This window comes from Magnolia sinica, chromosome 2, assembly GCF_029962835.1.
Source record: "Magnolia sinica isolate HGM2019 chromosome 2, MsV1, whole genome shotgun sequence".
NCBI classification, from domain to species: domain Eukaryota; kingdom Viridiplantae; phylum Streptophyta; class Magnoliopsida; order Magnoliales; family Magnoliaceae; genus Magnolia; species Magnolia sinica.
The window spans coordinates 1155288-1166651 of NC_080574.1; the positions used below are offsets into that span (position 1 = coordinate 1155288).

At 39.4% G+C, this 11364-nt stretch overlaps 1 protein-coding gene across 3 annotated transcripts; it reads right to left on the reverse strand.

The window, feature by feature from the left end:
- Window positions 1-2352: 2352 nt before the first annotated feature.
- Window positions 2353-10911, reverse strand: LOC131231269 (granule-bound starch synthase 2, chloroplastic/amyloplastic-like). 3 transcript variants are annotated; one of them, XM_058227412.1, is made up of 8 exons: window positions 10034-10911; window positions 6048-6588; window positions 5496-5560; window positions 5118-5195; window positions 4903-5013; window positions 4611-4655; window positions 3711-3884; window positions 2353-3621 (listed from the first exon to the last, which is right to left on the reverse strand). In XM_058227412.1, exons 1-8 carry the CDS (start codon window positions 10424-10426, stop codon window positions 2665-2667), a joined length of 2364 nt encoding a protein of 787 aa, XP_058083395.1. In that variant the 5' UTR covers window positions 10427-10911; the 3' UTR covers window positions 2353-2664. The 3 variants fall into 3 exon arrangements, with proteins under 3 accessions (XP_058083395.1, XP_058083408.1, XP_058083400.1); XM_058227425.1 differs by having other exon boundaries at window positions 9997-10127; XM_058227417.1 differs by lacking the exon at window positions 4903-5013.
- Window positions 10912-11364: the final 453 nt, after the last annotated feature.

Genomic DNA, 11364 nt, shown 5'->3' on the forward strand with positions numbered 1-11364 from the left:
CCTTTTTTTGGTTCTTTGTTTTTTGTTTTTTGTTTTAAAGGTTTTAACATTTTGCATGTTGCAAGCCACTGATCTGACAGTTTGGGTTATCAAAATGAAGTGACTTCTAGACAGTGGTTCTCGTCCATGAATATTAACCACCACCGCTGCCATACAGAGGCTTTGTGGAAGTTATAGGTGGAGGGGGTCGCGGTGAATCAAGATTGACTTGCAGTGAACTATTGTCCCCGCTCTTTTAAAATTAATTATTTTATTTTTATTTTTATTTTTATTTTAAATCCTATAGAAAGAGCTGTTGGTAAAAAATGTTCATAAGATGTGGCTGAAATGATGGGGTTGAAATGGATGAATGGCAATACAAGGATAGACTCATAAATTAATGCATTCTAAGGAACCTCAGATTAGCACCAATGGACTTAAATGGTTTGGTTACGTGCAATGGAGACCAAGAACTGCACTACATAGTAGTGAGTTGGTACGAGTTGAAGCCTCCAAAAAAGCAAAGGCCCAACAGTTGGTTGGAGGTAGTAAGTAAATACTTGATAACCTATGGTAAAGATCTGGCCATGGTGGAACAAGATTCATGCAGCCAATCTGATTGATTGGGATAAGGCTTAGATGACAATGACGTGTTTTATTTATTTATTTATTTTTCCTTAAAGATGAAATACTCTTAAAATGTAAATTTCCCTTGGGTTAAGGGCATTTAGGTAATCTCCTCTAATAGGACGTTATAAGGGGTGATATTTTGCCCATTGCCGGGGGAAAAACAAGAAGGCGTGGATTTTAGCCTCCTTAAATATATGAACAAAATCTCTACTTATCCAAACCATCCAGCAACCCTCTTTTTATGCACTCGCGCACACTACCTACATTACATAGCTACTTAGCTGTAGCAATTGGATCTAGGGTTGTACTCGATTATCCAACCGGTTTACAAGATGGATCTCTGACCCTTTACCCCCTTGACTATGGACCGTACCATTAACAATTTCTTTGAAGGCCATTGATTCCAAGGTCTATGAATTTTCAATCTTGACGATTTTTTATGAAACCACACTTATTGTTGCATTTCGTTAGATTAATCTTTTGGGTCCTATCTGCCGGATGTACTCTACCAGACCGCAAGGTCTGTTGTTGTAGAAACTGCCTAACTATTCAGTCGAATGCAGAAGAAAAATGAGGAAGATTTGGAGTAGAAAGAAATCTAAATACGGTAGAGCAACTCTGCATACGACAAGGGATGATGATGTATGATGTATCAATCAGGTCCACCCATATGTAGGGCCTTATCATCGATGGTTTGTCTGAAAATTCACTCCTATCAGACGATTCTATCAATGGAATTTAGTATCATTAAGTTCTAAAACTTGGTGAATTGACTCAAAACTCAGTCTACATGGTTCCACAAGATTTTCACCTGAGATGCTGCAGCCAGGGGCAGACAGGGTTTGAACTTGGAACCCAAGATCTCTTGGTGAGGAACTGAATCATTGCACCGACTGGGCTAGCGCATGCTTGCCTAGTTTTCCTGCTTATATATAAATAAGCATGGTGCGCACACGTCTCCATTATGCTAAATATTCCATGATGTATTATGAAATATTGAGTCAAGTTGATAGACTCTTTCAAGTCTCTGAGTCAACCCAACCCAATTGGACATTGAGTCAAGTTGAACAAAGACTGGTTCAATTCTTCGAGTTGACCCGACCCGACTGGATGTCGGGTCACTCAAGTTTTTGAACAATGAGCCAGATACTCAACATGTGGGACTATATTGTAAACATGTGGGCGGGCAAGTAGTTAGCTTGAGGATTTTACTTAACGACCAGAAGAAAAAAAAAACAAAAAAAAAACATTGCTGGGATGATTAGTACTGAATAATACAAATATAGAGGTATCATACAATGCTAGGCAGGAAGGTAGTATGGTGTTGCTCAGGTTTTCAGCTTGTATTAGTGGGGATCAAGCGGGGCCCACGGTTCAGCGAGTGAAAAGTGGTTGCCAACAATAGGACATACTAAAGATGTCTATGCACCCAAAATTCCTCAGAATAAAAGAATCCCAACCCTTCGATAGATGGTCAATAAAAAGTTAGTTAAGAAAGGAGATACAGAAACAGTTTACATGAATGGCACGTCCAAATATCATATAATTATGATCATTTGATCTGTGGTTACCAACAGTTTGGATGATCTGAACTGTACCCACCACTTGTACAAACTGAAAATGGGAATTGTAGAGTACAATCCCTCAGCCCAAGCAATGCATAATAAAACGAATATAAACTACTAAACAGCTCCATAAATTCCACAATGAAGCAGCGTTCCTCAATGCAGCGAAAGCCAATAGTGAAAGAAAGCTCAACCAGTATATTTAAAACCAAGGACCATTCTAAAGAACAGATGAATAACTCTGTTTTGGAATTGAGAAACATTTCCTTTATAAACCTACATACAGAAGCATAGAAAGATTGGAGAAAGAAGAAAAAGAAAAAAACAAAAACAAAACTCACAAGATACAGGGAAGCAGCTAAAATATTATTACACTGACACACTCACTCAGACATTTGAAGCTTTGTTTGTAGCCAGTTGCCTGGTGAAATGGCGGAAACCAAATTTCCTGAAAACAGAAACAGCCCATCCATCTCTCACATTCCAAAGATCACCACTGGTACTTGGCAGTGACAAAGACTTCTTCGTAGTTCTGAGCAGCATTGTCCCAGCTCAGGTCTTGCATCATACCGCGTCTCTGGATACCCTCCCAACTGCTCTTGAAATCCCTATGTGTGTACAAACAGTTCCCAAGAGCATGTATAAGCCTACTTGAATCCGCCCTGTCGAATGTCCATCCGAACCCAGACTCTTTGTATGGGTCGAACTGCTGCACAGTGTCTCTCAGTCCACCAACGGCATGAACAACCGGAACGGTTCCGTAACTCATTGCGTAGAGTTGGTTCAGACCACATGGCTCAAACCTCGACGGCATCAGTAGAATGTCTGCACCTGCGGTTATCCTATGCGCCATTTTCACTGAGAAACCGACCCATCCCCTGACCTTGTCGTGGTTTTGATTCTCAAATCTCCTGAGCATTTCTTCAAGATCTGGTCTCCCAGTTCCCAACATTACCAGCTGAACATCCTGGCCTATTAACCACGGCATGGCCTCGGCGATAAGGTCGACACCTTTCTGGTCGTCCAGCCTTCCAATAAAACCAATCAGAGGGATGTCACTCCGGACAGGCAGGCCGAGCTCTTTCTGGAGGGCTGCCTTGCATTGGCCTTTGCCTGTTTGAAGGGTCTCTAGAGAGTAATTGGTGTAGCCATCAGATTTTAGGTGGATGTCCAATTCTGGATTCCATTCTTTTGGGTCGATTCCATTCACAATACCCTTCAGCTTCCAACTATTCTCATTTATGATCTCATGCAGACCCCAGCCGCCTTCTGATGTTTTCAGCTCCCAGGCATAACCATGGCTGACCGTAACAATTCGATCTGCGGCTTTTAAGCCGGCCGCGAAAATATTGAAGTGGCCGCCACCAATCGGATCATACAATGTGAAAAGGTCCCTGTAGTGATCTGGCAAGTCCACATAACTGAAATCGTCCACCGGACCACGACCCTGAATGATAAATCTGGATTAACATACACTTAAGAGATGGTGATTTTCAAGAACCAGTATCCAAATCCATAGGGGCTTGTGGGACAAACCTGGTGTGCTACGTTGTGGATTACAAAAACGGACCGGGCGTATTTCATCAAGCCCTGGTCACGATAGTATGCCTTGAGATAAACTGGTAACAATGCGGTGTGCCAATCATTTGCAACAAAAACCAGATTCCCATCTCCATAGCAGACGCCACCACATGGAACATGCCAGACGACCTGAAAACAATTTAGCTCCTCTTCTTTTAAACAAGTCACGGAGATGGAAAACGCCAACCTGAATTCAAATCAGGTTGGTGTTTTCCAACTTCAACCAAACCTGCGGACCTTCACAACCCAATCTGTACTCAGGTTGGGTCAATTAGGTTCAGATTGACCCAAACCCAACCTGAGTACTTTGCGCCCAAGTCTATGTAATAAGGCCCATAGTCATTGTAGCTTCTCATAGACCCTCAAGATTAGCACTATGTAGCTGTTTAACAGACCCTAAGAGTAGAGGGTTGGGGTTTCGATAGACTAAGCATCTCATGTTCTCCATCTCTCACTCTCTCTCATTGTTTCTCTTCCACCTTAGTTCTCCTTCTCCTTCTTCTCATTGTAGCTTCTCATAGGCCCTCAAGATTAGCACCATGTAGCTGTTAAACATGTTGGATATTTTTGCTTTTGTTACTTAAAAGATATAATTGTCATATTGGATTTCTTAGTTATAGAAAGGGAGAGGGGAGGTCCAACTCAATTAGGGATTTCCTCTTCTTCTTGTCCTCCTTTCACGTGCTATGGCACTGCTACAGTGCCGTGCTACAGCAACAAGCAGATTGTTCTACAAAAGGATTAGTAATGAGCGAGTACATCAAGATTCATAGAGACCAGTACTCCATAATGAGTATTCACCCTAACAGTAACCATTTTTAGTCATGTTCCAAATTCAGTGGTTTGGAACCATACCTCAACAGCTGCCTTGCAGAACAAAACCATGCGCTTCAATATCTCCTGCATCCAATGAAAAATCAAAGCTGTTTGAAATTAAAGAAGTTGAAGGAGATTAAACAATGCTAAATAGAAAATCAAAGTTGAAAATGAGAGGGGAAAAAAAAAAAAAGAAGAAGAAGACTAAACAGGCTAAATTGGGAAAGGTCATCCTAAGTACAGCAGTGCAATTGAAAAAGAATAAACATGGCTAAATGAAACCCCTAAAAAAACTGGCAACCAAATGCAAATCATGTGAATGGGGACCCACCAATCTATCTCCACCATATATATTCTTTTCATGATGGCGAAACATAGGACTATCTATAAAAACAAAATCCACGCCATCAATGTAGGCTTGAAAATAGGTGATATCCACATTCTGCATGTTAAAACATCACAAGCCACAATCAAGCAGAAGGTACTTTGGTAATATGCTAACAGAAAATCAAATCTAGCTACAAGCAATGTATCATATCGGCATACCTCACCATTCACGTTGTACGTCTTGCTTACTCCTGTTGGTTGGGCTTCACGATAGTCACTATACCGTGGTGCAACGACCTAAGAAAACAGGCGGTATCAATTACTCAAGAACTTTCTATTTTATTAATGATTTCATCCTCTTGAAAGTGCAAAGTCAGAACGGACTGACCCAGCTGGTCCAACTCAGTTCAGTGCAATTCAATTCCCAAAACTGCAAATTTGGCGTCAAGCTATCAACTATGGATAGCCATTCAGGTCCACTTCTTTGTGAACTGGCTTATTTAGCTGGTTTTTCTCAAACCTGACAGATCTGGGAAAAATGACATTTTTCTTTACTTATTTGCAAGAACCATGTTCATAGCATGGAGGAAAAGTTACCATAACCCTATGCCCACGCCTAGCCAAAGCCTTTGGTAAAGCCCCAGCAACATCTCCAAGTCCACCTAAGAGAACTCACTACCAGTCAGTCTGCATTGCATTAAAAATAAAATTTAAAAAAAAAAAAAGAAAAAAAAAAAAGAAGAGAAACTACATAGAATGGCTCAAGCAACATAGAAATGAAACACCTATATAAAAACCCAGTACATTTTAGGTCCATTCAGGACTGATTACCTAGAATGGCTCAAGCAACATACAAATGAAACACCTATATAAAAGCCCAGTACATTTAGGTCCATTGGGGACCGAGTACCTAAAACCGGTTGCATGCTACAAACCATTTTTATGCCTCCAGAAATTTTATTTTGCAATTCTGTCTTTGAAAATGTCATGTCATGCTCACAAGAAGGGGTTGCAGGTTTTTTTTTTTTTTTTGTCAGCTTGTTAGTACACAACACTGTCAGTTGACACTTCACTGTTAGCCACCCCCACTAGGGATCGATACCAAGACCTCAGTGTTGAAACGGGGGGTTACGATAAAATGTAAAGTACCTGTTTTGGACCAAGGAGCACATTCTGCAGCAACAACTATGACGTTCATGACATTTGCCCCAGCCAAAGGAGGGGGTTTTAAGTCTTCTTCCGTAGGATCCGCAGTAAGTTCACCACTCTCACCCTCTACATTTGCTTCTGCCAACTCTTTGAACATTTCATCTCTAAAATGGTGAGTTTCAGAGGCTTCTGGGAGCAAAGATGGCATTATTGTTGACTGAGCTGTTTCTTTGAAGTCATTGAAAGAATCTATAGTGGAGTAAGCTTCTTCAAACGAGTTCTTCTCCCATGATTCCTTCTTTTCGGCTTCAAAATCTCCACCGGCATCAAGGGACAGGGTTTCCAATGTCTCAACTGTAGTTGAGAGGGCATAACTGTCAGGAAGCATCTCACCTCTAAATTTTCCATTGAGCTCTCCAGATGCAGAAGGTAGATCCATATTTGAGAAAGAATTATCACTTTCTCTATCAAAAACTGCATCCTCTTCTGTGTTAACAATACTATTCTTTATAGATGACACGAGTTTTCTCCTTTCCGCTATCTGCAATGAAATGGGGAAGTTGAAGCAAAGCAGTTTAGGGTTGGATTACTGCAATATTAGTACAAATTGACACATTGATGAGAAATACAAGTACAATAGGCATCGGCAAGAAATGTATTGAATACTACAAATAATTAAAATGATGACCAGGGACAACTATAGTTAGCATAAAGCCTTATGGCAAACAACAGTATGGGACACATCAGTGTTTAATTCAGTTTTGACCCTTAAAAGACGGTCGAATTTTGGTCAAATAATCAGAAATGTCAAAAACTCGAAGAAAGAAAAGTTTAGGTTTTAATAGGAGTGAAAAAAGAAAGACGATACATGTACACATGTGCATATATTTTATATAAACCTCAATTAAATGGGTGGAATTAATATTTTCACAAGTAATAATTTACATAGAAGATCAACTTCTTTGCCTCTCTCATATCCTTCCTTTACTGGAAAGCCTAACATAGTTTTTTCTTCTTGTTTTTTTTTTTAAAAAATACCTATGTAGGTTATTCTTCTCCACTGAAATTTTCCACCATCTACTCAATTCTATGAAGGGATGATGACAACCAATCTCTATTTTCAAATCACCATCAATTTTTTTTATTTTTTATTTTTTTGAAAAATGTGTTTTTTAACGACTTTAATTTGGTTTTCGAAGAGTATTCTTCCAATCTTCTGAAACACATGATGTTACGTTGAGCCTTTTTTTGAAGAGTATTCTTCCAATCTTCTGAAACATATGATGTTACTTTGAGCCTTTTTTTCCCCCCTTTCCAAAAATGAGTTTCAAACAGTGTGTAGCTAATTACAGTGACAACAACCAGAATGTTAACTTTCTTGGAGGTGGAAGGAGGAACATCCAGTTGGGGAATGACTATAATGGGCCAGCAGAAAACTGAAGGAAATATGCAATTAGCAACTGCAAAGATGAAGACTCAATGACGGTTGCCAAAGAGAGCTTTAGAGAGAAGTCCCTAGGACAAGTTACCTGGATCTTTTTAATTTTTTCTTTTCTTGGATGGCTAAATATATGGTGTAGACTGGAACATTCATAGTGGGGCAAGTAGCAGACATAATTTTGGGCAACCTAACATTCTTGGTGGGGCCCATACCTGGTGAGGCGTGTTACCAGCCTCATCTTCAGGCCACGACACATACAAAGGCCTCAGATTGACGGCCCAGATCTTGCATGAAGTGAGACAGTTGGACAGATTTTGAAATCCGACTCTAATTCTAAAATACAGGCATGACAAGATAACAGTCTTGCCACCACACAACAAGGACTTTCTTTTTTATTAATTTACTCCATCCAACCTGCTAGATTGAACCAATGCCCAAAGGATTTGTGAAAAGGCATAGAGATGATACCCAGATGCGTACACATGGAATGAGACACAGTTCACAATTTTCGTCCTCCCAAGTTTTTGTATGATATATGGGACGTGTATCAGACTTCACATTCATCAGGGAAATCCATGAACTGGTCATAGACTAGAAAATGCAGAGATCTAACAATCCTAACTATTTAATAATGTTGTATACAAAACACTAAAATCTGGTCGCTGGTTTTTGTAGAACATTTTTTACATGGGTATGATTGTTCACCACTGTGCTTATGGCCAAGAGAGTTATGATAAATGAACATTTCAGATCATCACAGACATATGGCACACATGCAGTATAAACTTGACAAGATGAAATTTTCATCCTCCCATGTCCTCACCGGTTGAGCAGTCGATTGGCCGATGGAATTGAACCCTCGACGGCTCAAACTCATAAGAGCACCGACCAAATGACGTTAGGAAAGGGGTTTTCAAAAATTTCAAGAATTTTGCCTCGTATTTGATTACTGAAAATATCAAAGAGCAAGCGAGTAGGACTTTCGGATGTGTTGCCAATTTGGCATTTATACCTCAGTTCAGTAAATACCTTTTGATTAAAAGAGACAATCATTTTCACAACTAGCAGAAATGGACATATAAAACAAGCTCAGAGGAATCGTCTTTAAATATGTCAACTGTTTTAGGCAGTGACTTCTAAAGCCCAGATATAATCAGAACCTACCTATGATAACAGCACCAAAGAAGAAACTAAAACAACTGCAATTGGACTTGTGAAATAACAATTACAAAGTCAATGAAAACCCCACTCTTGTCTAAAATTCATTGATGTGGGTGGAAAACTCGAAATTACTTGGAGGGAAATGAGTGGTGGTTTGCTAGACAAAGTGTGATATAAGTGGAGATCAATTCAGCATTCCCGCCCAGGAAGACAGCATATCAACCCTGTCACAGTTTCATAAAAATAATAAATAAATAAAAATAAAAAACACCGTTGATTTGCAAATAGAGCTTGCCCATGCATCCACACAAAGATCAGCAGATTGGACACTTTTATCAAGGGGATGTCTAACTGATAGATATGGAAAATTGTGTTCTCAACCAGGCATGATCTACAAAAGTGACAACAGTCAGGAGAAGTATCGGATATCGTTATTGATGGTATTGATACCAAAAACCTAGCATGCTTGGGATTCGGACGTTGCCAATATATGATCGAGTGAAAGTGAATTCCTTCTGGTCTTGTGTGATTAAAGGTTAATTCCCCATTAGACCTCCAATTCAATGATGGATCAATGGCCATGATAGCCCTTCATGGTGGAGCTCCTTGGTTAATCTCCTCATCGGCTTGTTAATCGAGCTTCTAATCAGTTTTCATTTTGTATTAACATTATTTATTTTACAAAATCATTTTTAACTGCTTAAATTGAGATTAATAAAAGGATTAACGTTTTCTAAATGCGAGGGCTGTTTCACCTTGGGAGAGTTGATGATCTGACCATTACATTAGTGGATCAGAATCTACAAAAGGGGACCAGCAACCCTTCGCAAACACATAAGAGAAAACATAAGTAAACGGGAAAACACAACAAAAATCCAACTTATGGTCAGGAAATCACTCTCCCATTGCGATCACTAGTCTCGTGACATTCCCCTCATTATTTTGGCAATGTTCATTTGTCCCCAACTCTGGATTTTTCATTAAACTCTAGATGTCTTATTTCTAATTCTATATTACTAAAAAATTGTTTAATTTTCATTTCTTCTTTTTGGAGTTTGGGATTAAATGTTTTGCATTCAATCATAACACAGCTTCAATTCCTTCATGGATTATCTTACTAATGAGTTCATAAATTTACATGAAGCATGTAGAGATTAGCCCTATTTGGTAACTCCAAAAAATGAATCATCTCATTTTAGTTAACAGTAATTATGTATTAGAGATCTTGATCTCTGATAAATAATGAGTTTATGTTGACAATAAATATGTATTAGAGATCAAGATTTCTAAGACATAATCATTGTTAACTAAAATAAGATCAACTCATTCTTTTGTCTACAAATCTACCTTGGAGAAGATAATCAGCTCAAAGAGGGGGGAAAACCTGTTGAAGTAAGTCCTTTTGCAAAGCTAGGACCTTCTTAGTCTTCTCGATCGTTTCCTGAAGTGAGTCTGGTACATCGTCATCACTGTCCTCGTTCCCTCCCTTGACAGCATTTTTATCTGTTGCTCTTAGGCCCTTTCTCCACCCAAACTTTCTTCTACGATGTTGGTCTATCGTATTTCTGCCGTTTGAAGAAATACCTGCGAAATTTTCACGGTCTGCTAACTTCTGAAACCCGAATTTGCAACTACTTACACCAGAATCAAGAGAACTTTTCCCATGGAATGCATTGATAGCGTATCTACGCTGATGACCGCTTCTGTTAGAAAGAAGAACAGAATTCTCCATCACTGTTCCGATGAAAAAAGAAAGAGACCCAAGAGAAGAAGCCATCTTTATGTTTGTCTACAAGACTCTGAGAATTAGAAAGTTATTAAAGTTTGAAGAGAAACGAGATGAAGAAGACCCAGCTGAGGAAATGGTATTACTGGAAGAGATTTCAAGAAAACCCAGTTGAGGAAATGGGATTTCAAGAAGACCCAGTTGTGGGAAATGGAGACGGAAGAAAAACCAGTCGGAGAAACGGGATTTCAAGAGGAGCTGGTTGAGGAATGGGATTTAAAAAAAAACCCAATCGACGAAATGGGATTTAAAGAAGACAGCAGAGGAAAATGTGTGTGGAAGAAACCATACAATAACTGGCCCTGAGTATGTTCAAATGGGCCCATTGAAAGGGAGTGAACAGGGCAGATTGAGGTCCAGATTCTCGCTCAGATTGCAGCAGAGATGAAACCAGAGATTTGATTTTGGAAGTTGATAATGCAGCGTGCGGCTCATAAACAAAAGCAAGAAAACAGATACGAGCTTGGGAAAAACGTGGAGAGAGAGAGAGAGACTTCTGTTTTTCTACCCCCTAAAGTTGATATTACTGCCCCATCAATATGATTCATTGAGGCCCGATTCAATACAAACATTTTAGGATAAAGCTTGACAGAGAAATCGATGCGTGGGGCCCACCGTGATGTTTTAATGGAATCCAATCCTTCCATCATGTGTGCCCCTTCTACTCTCCTCATGCCAAAAAATAAGGATCCAAAAAGTAGGTAAGCCACACCACAGAGAACATTTGGGATGGGAACGTTCACCATTAAAAGCCTTCCAGACGGTATGTGGGTCCGACTATGTTTTTAATTTTTCATCTAATCCATTCAGAAGTTTCATCCGACCAGGATGAATGGACACTGAAAGAAATTTACTATATTCTGAAACTCAAGTGGGCGACAATGTGATTTTAGAGGTTTTAGGAATAACTGTATATCGTGTGTCCCATT

Coding starts and splice junctions, on each gene's coding strand:
- LOC131231269 (XM_058227412.1), bottom strand. CDS start 10,426: ATGGCTTCTTCTCTTGGGTCTCTTTCTTTTTTCATCGGAACAGTGATG. Junction 5,561..6,047: donor TGCTCCTTGGTCCAAAACAG/GTACTTTACATT, acceptor GAGTTCTCTTAG/GTGGACTTGGAGATGTTGCT. Junction 5,014..5,117: donor CGTACAACGTGAATGGTGAG/GTATGCCGATAT, acceptor TTTAACATGCAG/AATGTGGATATCACCTATTT.